The sequence below is a fragment of the Numenius arquata genome, chromosome 8, assembly GCF_964106895.1.
Source record: "Numenius arquata chromosome 8, bNumArq3.hap1.1, whole genome shotgun sequence".
In the NCBI taxonomy this organism is placed as follows: domain Eukaryota; kingdom Metazoa; phylum Chordata; class Aves; order Charadriiformes; family Scolopacidae; genus Numenius; species Numenius arquata.
The window spans coordinates 54931965-54953030 of NC_133583.1; the positions used below are offsets into that span (position 1 = coordinate 54931965).

The 21066-nt window shown below is 44.6% G+C and overlaps 2 protein-coding genes across 2 annotated transcripts in view; one reads left to right on the top strand and one right to left on the bottom strand.

Moving 5' to 3' along the window:
* FAF1 (Fas associated factor 1) overlaps positions 1-8686 on the bottom strand; it is a 170766-nt gene extending 162080 nt beyond the window's left edge. Inside the window, exon 1 of the mRNA XM_074152657.1 lies at positions 8286-8686. Coding sequence (XP_074008758.1) covers positions 8286-8330 — 45 coding nt within the window. The 5' untranslated portion in view covers positions 8331-8686. The remainder of the gene's footprint in view (positions 1-8285) is intronic.
* Positions 8687-13987: 5301 nt separating this feature from the next.
* On the top strand, positions 13988-19677 carry CDKN2C (cyclin dependent kinase inhibitor 2C). The gene is made up of 2 exons (XM_074152660.1): positions 13988-14116; positions 17736-19677. Exons 1-2 carry the CDS (start codon positions 13988-13990, stop codon positions 18108-18110), a joined length of 504 nt encoding a protein of 167 aa, XP_074008761.1. The 3' UTR covers positions 18111-19677.
* The last annotated feature ends 1389 nt before the right edge of the window (positions 19678-21066 follow it).

Here is a 21066-nt window from a genome sequence, read left to right on the forward strand (position 1 = left end):
ACTGGTATTTTTTTGTTAAAGAACAGGACCACAAGGAAGGAACATATTCCTCAAAACCTGGAAAGGGTATCCAAAATGGGAAAATAGAAGAACACTCAAATCACAGCACAAGTCATACCATAATGCAGGTCAACAAGGACTGAAAAAAAAAAAAAAAAAAAACCACCACCATTTCTCTAAAGACATAAAAATTATATAAGCTTTTAAAAGCATCAGGACAAGGAAGCCTGCCAGAGGGTCAGTGGAACCAAAGGAAGAAGATGCTAAAGAAGTATTCATATAAGGTAAGGGCATATCATAAAAGCTAAATGAATTCTGTGCGCTCATATTCACTACAGGGGAACTTAGGGACCATCCTATAACAAAGCTGCTCCTTACAGAGAACTCTCTCATCCTAAAGTGTCAGCAGAGACATAAAGAACAAGTCACCAGGAATAGATGATAATTCCCAAAATTTTAAAGGAACTTAAATAGGAAATTTTTGTTTGTTTGGGTTTTTTGGGGTTGAGGTATTTTTTGTTTGTTTGTTTGAGTGTTTGTTTTGGTTTGGGGTTTTTTTGTTGGTTTTTTTTTTTTTTTTTTTTTAAACACAGGCTGCTCTTTAAATCAGTCTTAAAGGTTAAATTAACCTCATTTTCCCACAGTGCTGACATTAGCTTTCTGGTGAATTTTATTAGGGTGCAAACCAGGAGGGGTTAAGATTTATACAGTTCAGACAAATTTGACTTCTGTATCATAAGAAATAGCAGAAATTCCAATGAAGTATATTTAAAAAAATTAGTTTATACATTAATATACATAACATACTGAGGAAAAGTGAACACAGCTTCTATAGAGCATACTCACATATAATAAAACCACTCAGATGTCTCTAAAGAATGCAAGACTAACTCAAGCTGACACAGTTTTTTTTCGAAAGGCTTATAAAAAACCCCATTATCAAGCTCTTAAAGTGCTGACTTCCAGAAATTAGGATGAGGCAAATCCATTCAAATTCTGTTTCTTTCGTCTCTTTCCTAAGGACCAGTCACTGCTGCAGATGAGACATTAGGCCAGCTGGTTCTTCGATCTGAGCTGATATGGCACCTTTGATATTTGCTCACAAAAACAACCTGACCTTTAAAAAAAAAAAAAAATAAAAAATAGAAGTGACTCAAGAGTTCTTGTCTTTACAAATTGTTTCCTGCAACAGGTAAAACATGAAACCTATATAAAATAACTCAAGGGCTAACGTACTCTGGTCTAGTTTCAAAACATCTCTTAAGAACTTCAGCTTTAATGAATTATCTTTTGAAAGCATAACTACTCCTGCAGAACAAAGACCTGCTCAACCAGTTAAACATAGAGGACCAGTAGATGACTACTTTGATAGACCAAACAACATGTAATGCATACATTAGGGCTTTGGCTTCCTCTTCGAGCAGTTTGTTTTTGCAATTACACATTTCTCTAGTCAACTCTAAAAAATGGGCGTAATTAGTAGGTATCAATCCAGCCAGTAAGCATGTCACTTCCTTTCATCCAAATCATGAGGGACGAGTAAAATGTTAGGTACTTCCCCAGGCTTTTGAGTTCTTACAGTAGTTAAAAGAAAGGACTCATCTAATGGCTGCCCCACAAATGCACAAATTTATCCACTGATTAGAAAAATATGAAATCATACCAAATATATGCCTTTAATAAGCCATTAACTCTTGCTTCTAGTGGGGAAATGCATGAAAACTAGGCTTGCAATGGTAACTGAACCAGGAGAACTGCTTAATAGAGGGAGAAATTCTACCCTTTCAGACTTTCCAGCACCAATGCAATACTCTTAAGACGGGAGCCTCTCAGGACCTCTTCAGACATGTAGCAACTCGCTCAAATCCTCATCCTCCTTCCACACAGAAGTATGAACGCAGTAAGTGTGTTTACTGTAAATGATCTTTGCTTACCAAGAAATATTAGCCACATTTTATTTCCAATGTGCCAAATAACTTTCACATTACTTTTCAATGAAAGCACATTCCTAGCCTCTGGGAGTACATATAATTAATAATTTCTATATTATAATTAGTATTAGTTGTCATGGCATTTGAAAAAGGATCCTACAGCTACCACCTCTCAATCTGTTTCAGTGACCTACTAACCCAAATACCTACATGAATGGGCTGATGGAAATGGTGACATGATTACTACGATGCGAAGAGTCTTTTCAAGGTAATTGAATGAAAACAACAGTATAAAACTCTTTCTGATGGTGAATCTCTGCTCCAGTGGTAAACTATTTAGGTTCTTACAGCAGGGCTGTAACACACACAAATCATAGGATCCTGTTTCTCCTCTATAAATGTCAGATAGTATTTCTAATTAACTATCTGTCCTTACAGAAGAGAAATTAGCTGGCTTTTCCTTGAAGAGCTCTCAGTGGAAATATCCAAAGTTATCAGGTTGGTAAACCGACACCACTCTTACTCCGGTTTCTTATTTGTGACTCTGGAATCCACTTCACCTCCAGTTCAAAGACCAGAAAGGTATTAGTAAATCAAACTAGCTTTGTTCTAACGAACGTGAGCTTCGGGATTACAGTCAAGTCTAAAAGTTTCTAAAGAAATTAAACTGTTGATTCTTCAGAAACACACAAAGAACAACATAATATAAGCAATGGTCTTGGTAGCAGACAATGACAATCAAAATAACCAAACTAAAACACACTAAGCATGCAGTATGCTTTTATCATGTCTCTTGCCCCCAAGGCCATTTACAGCAAACAAAACCAATTGTGTTGCAAACCAAGAGGTCCAACTACCAGTTCCAGTGCTGTTACTGACTGTGCAATGCACAAAATTATAAGACGTGATAAAAAGCAACAAGGATTAAAAGGAATTCTAACCAAAATGTAAATTAAGAGGCCTCATAGGTATGAACTTTGACATCCTATGGTGTAGTAAGGTCCTCTTTTATTACGCTGAGAAACAGCCTTGTTAAATACTTCAAAATGTAGCTAAGGATATAGTAACCTATATCCACATAAAAGGCCGGATGAAGCAGTGCTGAGCATCTTGGTGCCTCACAGAATCTTGGCAGAGTCAGCTTTTACCTAAAGATACCCTGTATGAGGGGATGAAGAAACAAACCTGTCTCTCCCAAGCCCTGATTTCTCATCTACAGTGTACTGGATTTCCTTCCAACTACTGTGGAGAGAGCTGCAGGGCTCAGTCCAGCTGGCATGCTCTGGGAGCACCCACTGCATTATACCCTACGGAGAGACCACACAAAAGAATGGTTTTGTATGAGCAAGACTGAGGGTTTAAGCTCAGACAGATCTGAACGCATATAAAACCAGATATTTAGGCACCTAAGGTGACTTTCTGATGAAAATGTAGGCCTCTGAGAGCTTTAAACATAAGTTGGAGAGCACTTTCCAAAGATTTAAACTTTGACTGGGAGTTTCTTCAGCACCTATCTTTTGCTGAGGGCCTTGTTCACAGAAAGTCTGCCGAGAAATGAAGAACAGCCCTTTCTGCTCCAATGCCTTGATGACAAAACAACACAATCTCTTTCAGAAATCAATGCTGAAGATATCAACTTTGCTATCTGTTCAAAACCCTTTAGTGGATGGTTTACTCTTACAGAAAATGGTTGAAAGACTCTTCCCAGCCCCCAGCATAAGTCACAGTCCAGGGCAAGAATCAAGGGTGCTGACTCAAAGCTATTCCTGTATCTGCCCTACCTCTTTCACCCACCAAATTTTCATACTGGCAATAACTTAAAAGTGACAGAAAACCCGAGCCATCATGCCGACACACACAGAAGAAAGCAAAGCTCCCTTAGTACCATCCCCCCCACAAAAATTAATCCACTTGTAAACTCTGCACATAGACTGTCAGTGAAAGCAGTGTGCATAACAGAGATAATCTTGTACAGGGCTGACGGAAACAGATGTTTTTCATAATCACAAAAAAAAAGAGAAAAAAAAAACAAGCTAAACCCACTTTTTTGAAGATGTTTTAAAATACATCTTGTCAGATCACAGAATCATATGGGGTTGGAAGGGGCCTCTGGAAACAGATACTTAATAGCACTGTTTTTCTTTAATTTTAGCCATTCCAGAAGGAAACAAGTAGTTTGAATTATAGTTAAAAAAATAAAGAAATAATAAGCTGATGTATCAATGTCATGGTCAATCTTATAACTGAAAACATGATTATCTAGCATGCTTTCTCACCTCTTCTGTAACTGATGGCAATGAGGTTCTTCCTTCCCAATTCCCCCTTGCTCCTCCCACAAACCTCTGTTTTTATGAAAAAGGTTGACACAAAGGTGAAGTTTGAAAAAAAGATATTTTTATATACATGTGTCTGAATCATACCAAAATAGCCTACAACTCATTTAAAAAAAAAAAATTGTAAAAAGCAAAAAAAACCTCACATAACTGTGTTTCACAATGAACACAGCCAGAAGACAGAAGGAAGAAGAAAACTATTAGATATCTGTTGTTTCGATGAAAGCAAGGATTTTTGAGTTGTGCCATTCCACTCTGAAGTCTTCCCACCCAGACCAAATCTCGAGCTGTTTATTTATTTAGTCAACAAAAAGTGAGAATTCTATGAAAAATTTCCTTCTGAAGCTCCATGTGCCAGATAGTCTTGTAAAATACAGCCCCCCAGGGGCTGGCAACTCCCACAATACTCCAACCCTTAGGCCCCCTCTACATTTAGAATTGTTGTGAAGATGATCACGTAGCACGAAGGAAGCGGTCCTACAGGTGGACATAACTCATAACGACAAAAAGATGTTCTTGCTAATTCTAGTCACCGCCCGAAGCGAAGCTGTAAAAACAAAAATAAAGGTGCCAGCGTACAAAAATGTCAATGCCTGACACTCTTGCCAATACTCTAAGATTGTTTTTCATTCCTGAACAGTTTAACTATGCCAATTTAACTAAGTTCAGCACAACTAAAGTTTGCAATTTAAAAAGAAAAAACACACAATCTATTTTGTTTATAGCGAAAAGTGGATCAATACACTGTGAGAGCAATTCTCTTCAAGCCCCAAACTGAATATATATCACAATCATTAATATATTTGTATCACGTGAGTACCTGGGTATCCCACTGGAGATGGAGGAACATTTTGCAGTTAAACACAACAAAAGAACAACAGAGATATTAACAAAAACGGGTAGAAATTATACGCCCTTATTTCCCCCAGTAGGTGAGGCATGTTGCAGCATCACACTTTTACCAATTCACATGCAGTTACCTTTTTAAAGAATTTATGCTACAAACACAAGTTGTTGGGGTTTTTCCTATGGAGTTTTTCCTATATGCCAATGACACTTTGTGGAGAAATTCTGAATTGCATTTAGTAAAACAGCTAAAACTTGTTTGTGCGCTTAACTCCACTACTTTAGCTGCTTCCACTGAAAACAATGAGACTACTCATGTATAAAGCTAAGCTTCTGCATAATCTTTCCTAAGCGAGGACCTAAGAAGGAAAAGTTAGACAGGTTGCTTATACAGCCCACATGCATGAATACGTACTTTGTACTCCCTCGGTAGCGTACAGTAACCTCATTAAAAAAGGAGAGGGAAAGAAAATAATTATAAACCACACATAACAGGCTTAAATTGTTTGGAGACATTAAGAAAAAAATATTTTGGTAGATCACTTACTGTGTTTTACTCCACAGTTAAAATATTTTATAAAATTATCCAATGCTTGTATGTATACATATGCATATATACAAAATATTTTTTAAAGTATTTCTCTTTAGTACCTCAGAACACAGAGGTAACCTGTTATAACAATCAGAGTTAAAAGGAAAAACCAAATGCAATATGAGATCCAGCTCTAGTTGAAATCAATGGCAAAATCCCTACTGGCTTTGAAAGATACAAATAAATCCATGAAAGCTTCACAAAAGCACTAAATATCGGTATAATCATGACTTCACCGAAAAATTTCTTATGAGGAAGAAAAACCCTTTCAAGTTTTAAACGTTCAAAGACCACTGCTCTATCCCTCTTAAAAGTAACTTGGGAAAGGCGAGTGTGAAACGGTGATGGACGTTTCCCTCCTAATTTAATTCAGCAAAGATTAACTGAACAAAACTACAAAGAATTTCTTTTAAAATTTCCAGAGCGCACAACATTCTTCAACAAGATACCTCACGCAAATATAGAAGATGGCAGCAGAACTCTGAGAAACATATTTATTGATTAAAAGGTACAGGAAATATGGAATGGAAAAATCACACAGAATTACTTTGCGCATAGTGTTTTATTTTCCATTTTAAATTCTTAGTGAATGAGTTGTAAATTCCATCAAGTATTTAGAATAACCCAAATCCTTTACCGTTTTGCAACAGCCTAAGGATATGAGGCCTAATAATGACTGACATTTTCCTTTGCTAATCTGAAGCTTTAGCAGCATAAAAAAAAAAAAAAAGGATGAAACAGAAAAATGAAACAGCTGAAATACAAGAAGAAAAGGTTTAGGTTTTTTTTTCAAATAAACATTGTTACATGATAAAATATTTCCTAGGTTCAGACAAAGCGTCATCCTTGATCCACAACCGGTTTCCATGACTCCACCGCCCATCTGCAAGTTTGCAGTAATACTCACTTGTCTTCAGGGTACCAAACACTGCAGTTGCTTTTATACCTTTATTAATTGGTTTCAAAGCCCAAGAAGAAAAATACTGGAGAACTGCAAAATAGCATTGACCCTAAAAACTTGGAAAGTGGATACAGACTGAAAACTCTATTAAAAAAGAAAATAAATCTTACATTCACCAGCCACTAACTTCATCATCATCTGGGATTCCTGAATGTAAACCTGTTTCAGCTAATACTGTAGGACTCCATAACAGTCTATCTCCCACCAGTATGAGTGCAGAATTGGAGTCCCAGTCTCTTTTTACCCAGTGTATTGTTACTGGAAGAACTCCTTTCTGAAACTCCAGCCTTAAAATTAAGACGTCACTCCTTACACACACAAGAGTATCGCCAAGCACAACAAAATAAAGGTTAATCACAGAAGCATTTGTTAAACATTTTGATAAATATGGGTGTAAGATACTCAGGTACAGAACAGGGAAAACACTCCCCTGTTATCAACTGGGAACTCCGTGTGTTAAGTCAGTGAGATACTGGACACCTTGTGCAAAGGAGGAATTACATAATGTACACTACAGTCACCCTACCTGTAATTCCAAAGAAACATTCTTGTTAAACAAACATACAGAGTGAATTAAGGGATTACTTTTTTTTTTTTAAACTAAATGAAATAGTTTCACTGCTAACAGCTGAAAAAACAGTCTTATAAGAAGTTTGAACATATAGACAGCAGTTTTACAACTCAGTTCCAAGAACCTCCAGGAGCCTTTCCATGTAAGAACAACCACTGAAAAATGGACAAAGCTTAAAAAAAACCATTGATCGAAGAGCAAACATTAAAAGGATTCATTCAAATATAATCTGATACCCTTCCAAGCTGCTTTTGGCTCTCTCCACTATTTCAAATGCAGGTATCTTCTACTTGTTTACTTGCTCTTAGAAAAACAATATAAAAACAAGCAATATTAAGAAGCAAAATACAGGAAAGATTAACCAGGCTCCTGAACACATTGCTTTTATTTAGAGAAAGCCTTTATTCTGGGAATAAGATTTAAAAGTTTGAGGTTAAATTATAGCCCTTTTGCAGGGAGGAGGGAAGGTAACAAACAACTTTTAAGGACATATTCTTCCTTTCTACACAAACATGTTGTTGTTTAGAATGGGGTGGGAAGAGTTTTACTGTCATTACAACAGTCATAGGCTGAGGCAACCATGAAGTTAGTGTTGATATTATAATGAAAACACCTCTGTTCAGCGTTAATCTGTAGTACCAGTAAGTGATTCATTACAAACACCGTGACAAATCATGAGGAGAGATGAGTTTTGTATCCTCCCCGGTATTTGCCTTCTCCAAGTGAGCTGGCACACAGCTGTCCCAGGGCCTCGGTGGTTGTAGAGGGTTGGAATAAGCAAAGTGGATGAAAAAGCTTTTTATTAAAAACTGAAACTCTCTAAATTAAAGAAGACATTTTTGTTCACACACCTTGAGAGAAGAGGGCACGTTTCCCCATTTCTGACCAAAAAAAAAAGAGAAAGAAAGAAAGAAAGAGCGGAGGCTTTGGAGGGTGGGCTTCACACCCACCGCCCTGGACCTTCCCACAAAGAACAAGCAGCACAGCAACGAGGAGAAAGAGAAAAGCAGCAAGAGAGGCCACGGTTGTGTGGCGGCGGCTTGAAATTTACCTGGAAATCAGCCAATATCATTTCTCGGTCCATGTTGGACGCCATTGCAGCCAGCTGCGTCCCCGGCTCCGCTCTGACCCCGCGCACCTGGAGCTGCTGCCGGCGAGGACGGGGCAGGGTGGGAGCTTAGGAGCTCATCGAGGCGCCGGGTTCCTCTCAGGCTCCCGCGGCGCCTCCCGGGGGCTGCCCCGCCTGGCAGCTCGGCGGCGGCCGGGGCGCGACGGCGGGCCGAGGAGGGGAGGAGAGAAGCGGGCAGGGGGCCGGGAAGCGGGCCGGGGCCGGGAGCGGGCAGCGCTGCCTCAGCTGCTGGCCCGGGGAGGCGGAGGAGGAGGAGGAGGCAGCGCCGCTCCCTCCCTGCCTCCACAGCGCCTGTCGCACATTTTGCCTGTCATTGAGGTCGCAAAGAGGCGCTTTGCGGCCGGCACGTGACCACCCTCCTGTCAAGCGAAGCCGGGGGAGGGAAGGCGCGGGGGGGGGGGGCGGCGCCGTTCCGGCGGCCCGCCGTGACCGTGACCGCGGTCCCAGCACCGGCACCGGCCGCCGCGGGAAGGGAATGGGGTGCGCCAGGAGCCCCCTCCGCCGCCCGGCAGAAGGTGCCCGCGCCACCGGCGGCCGGTCCGGGCGAGCGGCGGCCCGCGCGTAGGCCTTTCCTGAGGGAACGGACTGCCTCAGCTTCCCGGGAGGCGGGGGGGGGGGCAACGGCCGCGGCCCGGCCTGCGAGCGGGTGGGGCAGCTCAGTTCGGCCGGGGGCAGCGCTGCCCCCGCGGGCTGATCCCCTCTCCCGCCCCCGCTCCCCGGGCCCGGCGGCGGCGCGGGGCGGCCCGGCTGGGCTCCCCGCCGGCGGCTGCGGCCTAAGGGGTCGGCGGGGCCCCGGCTGCAGCGGGCCCGCCGTCCGGTGCGGGGAAACAAGGGCTGCTGTTGGCTCCGGCGGGAGCGGGGCTTCCATCCGCGACCCCGGGAGGGAGGAGCGGGCGGGATCGCGGTGGCATCAGGGAAGGCAGCGGCTCGGCCCCCAGCGCCGTTGGCGTCTGCTCCGGCAGCCGGTAACTCTGTGCTCGCCGAGCGACCCGAACCTCCCCGGGGCAGGGGGGCTTGGTAAAGCGGTGGTTTTCCCCATCTTCGTACTTCTCTCAAAAGGAGGAAACGCGTTTTTCCGCAGGTTTCTGAGCCACCAGACCGTGATCTGCACAGCGGCCCTCACTCCAGCACTGTAAGATGCAATTGGATTATACACCGCAAATAAATCTGGGTGGGGTTTTTTTAAGTAATGCGAATCTAGCTGTAATTAATGCGCTTTAAGTCTTCCTCCTGCAACCTGGTGCCGTACACCTACCCCTTGAGCACTGACGTTGAACACACATGCATTCGGACATCAGTTTGCTAATTACTCCAGCGTGGTTTGTTCAGCTCTTTTGTATGGGTGTCGCAGCTACCTAAGGTCACAGATACCTCAAGGACCTTTCCTATCGGCTAATAAAGCTACATGATGGCATCTTTGAATCAAGTTATTTTGCCGGTTTTAAGAAACACAGTTCTTTATTGTTTGGGGTTTTTTTCTCTTCCGTCCGCGAGGGTTTTACACGAGTTTCTGGGACTCGGCGAGCTCCCTGCTGCGGGGAAGGGGGGCACAACCTGACCGCCCACCGCGGCCCCGGGCTGCCTCCGAAGGGAGAGGCAGAGACTTATTAAAAGCTGAACTATACCTTCGGGAGAGTCGGTGTTCCCAAGAAAAATTACCACTGGGAATTGTTTAGAGCCTGTTTGCTGCCGGGCAGCGCCGGGCGCGGGTGTCTGGCGGCGGCGGGGGCGTGCAGGGTCTCCAGGCGGGCTGAAGCCACTTGCGATGCAAAGCCAGGGTGTCAGAGAAGTTTAATGTTATATTTTATCGTGTTCCTGCTCTGGTTTATGTTGGCAGGGCTTGCCAAGAGGTTTTTATTGCCCGCTGACTTGTTGGCTTAACAATTCGAGCTCCCCACCACCGAGCCGAGAGATGATAAAGTAATTGCCCTCACACCTGCCCTTTTTTTTTTTTTTCCCCCAGTTTGATGGTACAGACAGTTCTGTGCTAGGTACGAAGTATGGTGCAATGCCAGGGGCAGCCTATGCTAAATTACAAACAAATCCACCCACACATTACTCGAGAGTAACTATAATAAAGGCTTAAAAGCAAGTTTTAGTAATTGGATTGAAGCCAATTAATTCCTGGCACGAATCGAAGCTATAGGTATGTTGTCAAGATTAGTTACGACGGCGCTCACGTCTAGCACAGTCATATGTTAAATAACGATATCTATATTAGATCAAAACAGGAAGGATTTGATCCAGAACGTGAAGAAAAGGTGAAAAGCTCCACGTGCCCTGCATCGCAGGAAGTTCACGTTCAAGTCACAGCGAAAGTTTCTATTCTCCTTCTCACAACCCCTTGCTCCCCGCCACTCCAGGTGGCTTTTTTTCCCCTCCAACGAGTGACAGACAAATTAAGGAGCCGGGGTGACACCCGCTTCTTTCACTCCTTGAGATGCTTGGTGATAAAATCTCCCTCCAGAAGGTGTTTTGGCTGCTGATTTTGGAGCCGATCGGGGCAACTTTTTCTGGTTTAGGGGGAGTATCTTTTTTATTCTTGAGAGATTAGGATTAACGTGCTGATTTCTGCAAAGATTTTTGACGGACCCGCGCGGTGCGGGAGGTTTGACGGCATTTTCTGGCCGGGCAGCTTTATTCGCCGCAGGCCTGCAGCGCCCCGGCTACGCTGTACTTAATTATTATCGTTATATGGCGTGATTAACAGAAGATGGGGGCCTTATTCTGAACTGTAAAACGACAAAAAAAATGATGTCTTGCTGTTGTAAAACTTGCAGGTGTAATTCTGCAGTAAGTTTGCAACAGGCAACACCGCCAAAGCCTGTGGATTTTAGGCACCGATTAGTCACGAAATTTATAAGCCGCCTGGCTGAATATTCGAAGTTTTGCATATAAACTCCTTCCGTCCGCAGAAAAACAACTATATTTGGATACATGAATGTCGTTTATATACATACATTTCCAGAGTTCACACTGAGGGAAATTACCATTCCTGGTTTTGTTTATAAAACTGTTAGCACTATTGCTTCTGGCCGAGAATTGTCATAATGAGGCCCTTAAAAATGCGCGCTTCCCCCTCCCCCCCCCCCCCCTTCTTCGATGGCAGACGATAATTTGAGCGCAGCTGCCCCCCCCCTGCCCCGTGTGCTCGGTACTTGTCACCTTCCTATGTTCACCAGCGAGGGGGGGGGTGGGAATCAGAGCAGTCAACTGCCAAGCACGAAGCAGCCGGCGTCGAGAGGAGAACGGTCACACCGACCCCCGGGGCGCAGGTCCACCCCCGGGGCGCAGGTCCACCCCCGCTGCTCTCCGCGGCGGCTCTAGGTCAGGGCCCCCCCCACCTCCGCGGGGCAGGAGCCGGTGTTACCGCCAGCCCGGTTCCCTCGCTATAACCCACCTCCCCGCGCTGCCTCACGCCCTGTTTACATTCAAATTGGCTTTCTCGCAGCGTCCGCGCAGAGGGGGAGAGGAGCAGATCGCCGCCGCCACCGGCGGGTCACCGCCTCTGCTTATCAGGGAGCCGTGACATTGCATCTTACCTCTCGGAGGGTTCGCTTCGGCACAGGCTCAGCCGCCCCGGGGGCCCCGAAACTTAAATCAACCCGGCCGTTAAAGCCGTTTTAAGACATTAAATGCTGTTAGGCAGAAGGGGCAATGAAATCTCCGTCCTGTACCATCCTCGCTTCTGAAGGAGCAGCGAAGCCCTCACGGCGTCCGGGTGGCGGGGTGCGTTTCCCCCTCAAAATGGCACTTTCGAATCAATCAAGGCCACCGGGAGCGCGGAAAGCCAGGGGTCCTGCCGTGGCCCGTCGCCTTCCACCGTTAAGACAACTCGACATTGACCCTTCATCCTTGACCTTGTCCTCAGGGAGAGGAGCCCGCTCGCTGCCCAGCCCCGCGGGCTGCCGTGCGAGGGCGGCGGGACCGGGACCGTGTGCGGGTCCGCTCCCCCCCCCCCGGCGGGCAGGTGGAGGGACGCGGCGGGAGGCCGCCCCCCCGAGCCCCGGTCCTCCCGCAGGGGCGCGGCGCTTCCCGGTGCTAAAACCTCCTTTTTTTCCTTTCATTTCTCCCCTCTATTCCTCCTCCTCCCCCCCACCCCCCCACCTCAGGCCTCAGCAGCGCTCCTCCTGAAAGCGCCCTGACTGTCATGGCTGTGGCGGGGCAGTGCCGTGCCCGGGCTGCAGGACAAGGGGAACGACACGGGGCACCGCGCTGCAGCGGCGGGGACGGGGCCGGACCGAGACCGGGGCCTGCGCGGCGGGGCCGGGGCCGGGCGAGGGGCGGGCGGGCGCCGCTGCAGGCCTTCCTGCCCGGCCGGGGCCGTAACTCCTCCGCGCCTCCTTAAATCTCTGCCGTTAAAATGTGGGCGGGTGTTTCAACTCAAAAAGCGCTCAAATTTTTTTTCTTTTCAAAAAAAGCTGATGAGGTTAAAAAAAAAAAAAAAAAAAAGGGGGAAAGGAAAAAAAAAAAAAGAGAGAGAGAGAGAGAAACCGGCTTCGTGTCCGTAGGAAACAGAAGTAGCGATTGTTTGTGCTTAAAAAAAAAAAGGGGGAGCGCAAAGTCGCGGGCGGAGGCAGTGACTGCGGACCGGCAAGTGCAGCTTCATTTCGCGGAGCCGAAGGCGGAGGCGAGCGGCGGCTGTCACTGCGCTGCCCAGCGGAGCCGGGCCGGGGCAGCGGCGGGCACCCCGCAGCCCCTGCCCCCGCCCGAGCTCGCCCCCCGCTCCCCCCGGGGGCCAGGGACGAGAGTGTCGCCGGGGAGCGGCGGCGGGGCCCCGGGCCAGCGGAGGAGACGGCCCCGCTCCGCGGATCCTCCGCGCCTTGAGCGCGGGCGGCGGTTCGCGGCAGCCTCCCTCCCGCCGCCGCCGCCGCCCGCGGACCCGCCGCCCTCCTGGATGCTCCGGAGCCGCTGCCGCCGGCGGGGGCGGCCGCCGGCCGGGATCGCGCCCACGGAGGCTACGCGGGACGGCGGGAGTGAAGCTGCTGCTGCGGGAAGCGAGAGCGCCGAGGGAGCCAGCTGGGTGGCCGGGCAGCCGCCGCGGCCGCGCCGGGCCCTCCGCGGGCGCGGATCGTCCTTCTCGTCCCTGCTCGGCCCGGATTAGAGGCGGCGGTGTGGGATGAAAGGGGGGCTCCCGAGCGGGAGTGGATGCACACTGCTACAGAAGACTTTTCCTCCGAGCTGTTGCTGCTAAAGTCTCAGATCCCGACTGTGAACAGGGTGGGTTGTCTTCTTCTTCAAAGATCTCAGGTCTGAGTGAGTCTCCGGTGTACGTGTATATATGTTACCTATAACATATACGATATATTGCATAGCTATTAACCTGTCCCCCCCCCTCCCCCCGAAAGTGGCCAAAGTCTTTAATAGGAGTTACTCTATATGTGGAAGCAAAGAAATCTTCTTTCAAGTGGAGCTGCAGTTTTGCTGAATAATCACGTGTGAGTTAGGGGCGGGCTCTTGGCAAGGAGGTTTTTTACGAGTATTTACTACAAGGTCTACTCCAGAAGATTAACCATCCCAATCCTTCTGTCAGTCTCCGATGCCATGCCTGGGTAAAAAAAAAAAAAAAAAAAAAAAAAAAAAAAAAATCTCATCTTTTTTCCGATCGTCAGTCACCCTAAAGAATGGCCGAGCCTTCTGGGAACGAGCTGGCGTCCGCGGCTGCCAAGGGGGACCTAGTGCAACTTACTAATTTGTTGCAAAAGAATGTAAACGTCAATGCACAAAATGGATTTGGGAGGACTGCGCTGCAGGTTGGTATCCAGAGAGGGAGAAAATATTTCATCACTGGTACCTACGTGACCCGGGGTTTCCAAAAAAGACAACGTTTGAAACAGGCTGGTGGATGAAATTCGAGTGGTTTTTCAAACTCGTTGGATGCCATATTTTATAACTTTAGTGGCTCCAACTCCCTAAAATGACGTACTTGAAATAAAACTGGTCAAAACCATTATTTCAATCGGGGATCACCCTCAATGTCAAACGGGCTGCGAGTTTGCTAATATTTTGTTAACTTCGTGGGGAAGAGGCAAGGAATGAGAGAGCTGAGATGAAAAGAAATCAGCTTAGGTGAGCAGGATTTCATAGCAGGTCTGTAAACACAAATGTGCTGTTTTCTGAAGCTTAGGATTTCTCTCTTTTTCTTTTTTTCTCCTTCTCCCTCTCTTCCCCCCCCCCCCCTTCCCCCCACCCCCCCACCCCACCCCCGCAATATGTTTTTAAATCGTGGCTTGTCTCGGTTCTGGGGGCTGCTGCGGATGGTACTTTTCCTTTAGACGCTGTTTGTGAGGAATGACCTTTCTCATTAGGAAGCATGCTGCTCGGAACCGAAGGACCTTCGATGTACGTTAAGAGTTAGCCCGAGGAGTTAGGGTTCCAGCTGAACCACTTGCATTTTCATTCATAATTAAGGCTTTAAAAATTGGCTTTTTCTGATCGGCTAGCAGGGCACGGGTTCCAGCTATTTTCTTTCTCATCGTATAGGGTGCTATGTCCTAATTTTTAAGTGTGTGGCCGTGCAGGCAGGAGTTGGAACTCTTCCAACTGCTCACTATTGGAGCTGATGAAAGATTTTGCTTTCAATAATATCGGATAATGATGGCAAAAAGACCAGAATAACTACCGAATAGTGAAATAAGTGATTTATAAATCCGGAGGGGGGGGGGGGGGGGAAAGTGTGGTTATTTGTACTTAAGGTATAAGTAATGAAATGTGGAAGTGGAGCTATAGGTCTTTTTAATTTCACACGTTAGAAAAATCGTTTGTTAACTGTTCTCCTCCCCTCCCCCGAAAGCATGAAAATAATTTCTGAAATTGGGTTTTTAAACAGCATAGAGGTTGCAAATGTGCTCGAGATATTTACAGCTTTTTTTTCTTTTTTTTTTTTTTTTTGGCTTAACATCAAAATGTTAGAGCTGGAAAATAAGCACCTCTTGCTAAAAAAGCAGGAATGACCCTTTTTTGACGATTTCCCTGAAGCTGAAGATCTGTGAGCTCCTCTCTGCCCTGTTAACACCTAAATAGGGCATCGCATGGCAGTGTAGGCACTTGCAGCAACTTTTAAGAGAGTGAAAGGATTAAATTTAAAAACTTAGACACACTAACTTCTTTAAGAAAGCAGGAAACATTTAGCTAGCTGATTTATCCTCGGGACAAGGGCTGAAAACCGATTTGTCCTACAGTAATGTATTTATTTTTTTTTCTAAAAGCAGCTAACTGTCCGTATCCTGAATTAAGGCATATTTTACACAATGACATAGCATCCAGCTATATTAAACAAGCATCCGTGTCCTAACAATGCTTCTTATCGCTGCCTAATCATAACTGAGTTAATGAACCACAACAAAAATCAAAACAGGAGAATCTGTTGACTTATTTTCAATATGTATCATCCCGAAATGTGCTGTGGGTGCATGACCACGCTCGAAAGAGCTTCTCTGTCACTACACTCTCCACAACTGAGATAACCTCTCCTTAATCTCCCTCTCAATTAAAACGGAGAGAATGCCCCTATATTAATACAAATGAATTTATATTTTTCCTTTGCATTTATGTTTAAATAAACAACAGCTCGGCTTGTCTCGTTCTGTACTTTTTACTCCTGACGAAGTGTACCTATGCAGGCCTCAAATACATGTCCTGCCCTTATGCTCTTCGTCAGGTTAATTCAATTAATGCTTTCTCCTTCTTTGCCTCCCTCCCCCCAAGTGAAACTTTGCAAAATAAAGGGCAATTGCTGTACAGCTGTAGCCCACGTCCCAATAGCATCACCTCTTCATATGCTTTTTTTCTCCCCCTGGCATCTTTAACTGAAGCCTTCAGTCCCCCAGCCTGAACACAGAAAACTCCCACTTAAACCAAATACATGTTTTGAATTCACGAATAATACAGCCTGGGCCCTCAAAAAGGGGCCAAAATGTCCAGATTTTACTAAAGAGAGAGACATCACAATGCTCTTGTTTTCTTTTACATCGCTTCCATCTCTAGTCAGAAGTGAAAGAAGTGGCACATACGGAGCTGGAAACCTTGGGGCACAGGGAAATCTCTTTCCCTGAATCCCAGCCTGTCTTATCTGCACTTTTGCTCTTCTCTGTAGATATAATATATTGGGCTGCTTTACAGTCCAAACGCTGCAGCAATTCTATTTATTACAGCTTGTTTTTTTTCTTAAAAAGCCTAATGCATATTTTTACACCAGGAGAGTTTTTCAGCAAATGTCTCGTGGAAATTGTACATTATGCTAAATCTAATGCACTGTAATGCTCATTTATGCAGATAATTTTTTTTAACCAATATTTCAAATCAATGTGTGGACGTTTCTAAGAAAATAAGAAAGGTATTTTTTCGAATCTGACATTTATCATGAGGCTAATTACAAGAACAGGAAAATGCTGCCTATAGGCTGGAGATTATACATTACCGTGTTCATTTTTTGAAACTCTTTGAGAAAACAAAAAATGAGGAATTTGGGGTAAATCGGTGCAAGCTGTTAAGTCCCAAATAAGAGAGATTTGCGTTCTAATTATGATAGTTTTATGATGCAATTGAGAAAATTTAAGTAGCTTTTTTTTTTTTCCCGAGAGGAACAGTCAGAAAATCCAATTATTGGTGTGTTTTTTTTTTTAAAAAGGGATTTTTTTAACAACAGAATATAGTCACAGTTTACTGATGGTGTAATTATGAAAGTATAATATAATATACTGTTTTTAGAAGAAAACTTCTGGAACTTTGAAACATTCCATTTAACTTCTCCTTTCTGGGTGACATAATGAAACACAAATATTGGGGAGAAAAATTTCTTCTAGCATTTATTTTTCTTAGCAGACAGAACTATGGTACAGTCCAAATATTTGTTTTATGATAATGCACAGACAATGTAAACACCTGAAAGCTTATAAAAACACATTCTACATTTACTGTTGCTGAGGTAAAATATCTGTTCCTCAGAGACCCTATATTTGATGTTTAACGAGATTAAACAGTAATGCAAAGGTGTGTCAATACTTAGGCAAATAAAACCGAACCTCACTTAATTTTTGTATGTTAAGAAACTGAGATAACCCGCGTTAAAAAAAAAAAATAATAAGTTATTATGTCCCCATTGTACACCGCCTGTTGCAGCCATTAATCTCTCTGAGACAGAAAGCTGTTACCACCGAAATGATAGCATCTTTCACATTTTCACCGAGTTTAGTTAAAAAATGCATAAAAACTAGATGTTCTGGTGTATCGTTAGTTTTCTAGTGGGGCTCTTCTGTCTGTTTTAAATGAGAATTGAGCCGTGACAAAAGCCAGAGATAAGAATTGAGGATCTAAACCCAGTGCTGAAGCAAACACCCCCCGCGGAATTCAACTCTTCTTTTTCTTTCATAGGTAATGAAACTCGGGAACCCCGAAATTGCCAGGAGGTTGCTAATTAACGGTGCAGACCCCAATCTGAAAGACAGTACTGGTTTCGCTGTAATTCATGATGTAGCCAGAGAGGGTTTTCTGGACACTTTGCAGACTCTGGTGGAGTTTAAAGCTGATGTTAACATTGAGGATAACGAGGGCAACCTGCCCTTGCACTTGGCCGCCCGGGAGGGGCACGTGCGGGTGGTGGAGTTTCTGCTGGAGCGCACGGAGTGCAGGGTGGGCCACCAGAACAAGCGAGGGGCCACCGCCTACGACCTGGCCAAGCTTTACAGGAGATCCGACGTGGTGAAGCTCTTGGAGGACAGCAGCTTGTTCCCTGAAGACAGGAATTAAATCCAGCTCGGACGTGCTCTCCTTTGGACATTAAGGCTTTCAGCCTTCTTTTTTTTTTTTTTTTTTTTATATTTTTTTCTCTCCTTTTTAATAACATTTGTTGCAACCTTGCTTCTATATATATATTTTTTTTTTTTTTGAACAGCTGGTAGTATAAGTCTCAAAAAAATTTCTAGAGGTGGGTTTTTAGATAATGGAAATGTTTTAAATCCACGCTCCCTGCAATTTCTTACATCTTCCATTTACTCAGCCATATCTGTGTTGATTGCTCCTATTTAGTTTTCCAGTATGAAGTTTTACAATTTATTTTCAGTCATTCGTTATAAGTCATTAATACAAGAGCTACATATTCACACGCTTAATGTTGCTGGACTTTTAAGAAAAAGAATTAGCTTACTGGGATTTCTCCCACCTCTCAACGCAACTCCCTCTTTTCCTCTTACACCCCCCCCCCCCCCTCCTCCCCCTGAAGATTCTGAAGTCCTCTTTTGGATTAAAACAGCTTTTTTTAAGGGGTAACCTGCAACTGCCTGCTCAGGCAGAGCTTCAAGGCGAAGGCTGCTTGGCCTGAGGAGAGAGGATAGCGCTTAGAGGCTTTGGGAAATAGCTGCATTTTAACACTAACAAGAGCTCGTAGAAGTAGGTCACTTACTTTCTAAATGTAGATGGCCCTTTCCCCGTTTGTGTATTTAAACTTTCACCAAGCTGGTTTTGAGTTTAGTTGCCAGAGTGTGCCGGTGTAAGTGGCGTTTTTCTTTTTTTTTTTTTTTTTTGGGGTTGCCAGAGATTTGAAACAGCTCAGTTTAGTAGTTCGCGTTTACTGTGCACGGAACAAGGCGGCTTCTCTAGTTTCAAAACAAGCAGCAGAGAACCATTGTCAGAGGCAAGAGGACACGAAGGCTGTAAGACAAGTTTTCTGGTCGCTTCATAAGCTGAGTGCAGCTTAGATGCTCTTTAAGAAACATTTGCTTTCCACCAACGCTTCTGTTTTGCTTGGTAATAAACTATTTTAATGGTAGATGCATCTCACAAACCAGGAATGTTTGAATGCTGTGACATTTAGGAAGCAACACGTTTTAATATTCGGGAAGCTATGTTATTGCTTGCACCTAAAACGCAATTTAACCATGGAAAATTTTCCATTGCAATACAGTTGAGAGTATTCATGAGACCCAAATTCATTTACCTCTCCAGCTAGAGATGCTCAGCACCGTTTCGGAAAGAGTTTAGCATGAAACTTCTAACATTTGTACAGGATCTAGTTGCTGGACAGATGGGCAGCTTAAAGTGCTTTATTTTGAATAGTCTAAAATTTAATTTCGCGAAATAGAAGGTTTCAAATCAATGCAAAATGAATAGTACTGAAAATAGCACTTAAAAGAGGAGCGGGTGTACTTTAGCTTAGATTTTAACTCTTCAAAACAACATCAAAAGAAAGATTTTAGCCCCACAAAATCAGTTAATACCGTTTTCGAGTAAAAAGTAATTCGCTGAAACTGTCTGTCACGTTCACTATACGCCCTGTCACACTGCTGTGTTTTCTGATTAAAAACCTCTGTGAAATATGAAGCTTTGCGCCCTTTTGTTATCATTTTTTTGTTGTTGTTGTTCAGGAGAGATCTAGAGATCATTAATCTAAGCAGCACGGCACATAGGATGCATGTTTGGGGAAATAACCCACAAAACGCCCGGTAGAAAGAGTACTAAAACCATCTGAAATATTCAAACCGAGCAACGTAATCCGCAGGTCCTCGAGGTGAAGTCACCCAAACCATTCCCTGTTGCTATCCGCCTCCCTTTCCTCGTGTCCTGGAGGATGCTCCAATCTTTTTCCTTCTGCACAACTAGTGCCCTGCACTCTTCTTGTGCTGCCGCCAGGATTTCTCCCATTCGCTGCCACGGCAGAGGTGAACCCCGAAAGGTAATATTCGTCTTTCTCGCTTATTTTTCACCTGCGTTGCTAAAAAAAAAAAAAACCCACCCTCATCCCAGACCCGTTTTGATGCTCCACCAGCATTTCATTTACGCTAAGCCGAAGTTTAAGCAGGGGTTTCATAAAACAACTGCTTTCCCGAGAAAAATGCCCCGCCTAGTGAGAAATAGCGGCTTTTATGGCATGCCAGAGGTTGGCGTTTAAAGCCAGAACGTGTTCCACCACGATCATGCCTATAGCCTTAGCCGGTGACTCACGGGACGTATTAAGTCTGGTTTAAAGGTACGTTTTATTTGCTTTTACGGCTGCATTTTATCTATAAGCCGCTCCATTCATTGGAAACAATATTATAAATTGAAAGTCTTAGTCAGATACTTTGAAAGCGAAAATTACGCTCTGTCGCCCCGGGAAGTTAATAGTTACTACAAAAAGCCTCTGGGAAACCCAAGAAAGAAATCAGCTGGTGGGTTACCGACACCTCACCGGCTCTGTAGGTGATAAAAAGTGTCTCGCTGCTGGGGTGTGCTGTGGGACAGCTTTCCTGCAGGGGTTTTTACATTAACTGAGCGAGGAGAAAATTATGCCAAGCGATTCTCATTAATAGGGAATCTTTACACCGAAAAAAGGTTGTAATATCGGATGCGGTTTCAGAAATTACTTCTGTGATCCCCCTCCCCCCCACTAGTCTGGTAACATCAAAAAAGTCCAGTTTTACAAATTCCCACGTTTATGAAAACGTCGACAATAATATTGACCCGGAGACACAAAACTGCAGCGCGTGTGAGATGGAACGAAATGTTTTTTGAGAGCGTTTATTGAGACATAAACCAACTGAAAAGCGAACCTCCCAGGCGGGAGCCGAGATTGCCCCGCAGCAGCCCAGGAACGGGCGGTAAACAATATAGTACCGAGATGAGATGTATAAATAGAAACAAATACGGCAAGCACAGAAAAATGTGAAGCAAGGGAGTGTAAAATGTAGCCGCACCGGGATTCGTGCTGCCCGGGCTACGGGAGAACACA

Coding starts and splice junctions, on each gene's coding strand:
- CDKN2C (XM_074152660.1), top strand. CDS start 13,988: ATGGCCGAGCCTTCTGGGAACGAGCTGGCGTCCGCGGCTGCCAAGGGG. Junction 14,117..17,735: donor TTGGGAGGACTGCGCTGCAG/GTTGGTATCCAG, acceptor TTTCTTTCATAG/GTAATGAAACTCGGGAACCC.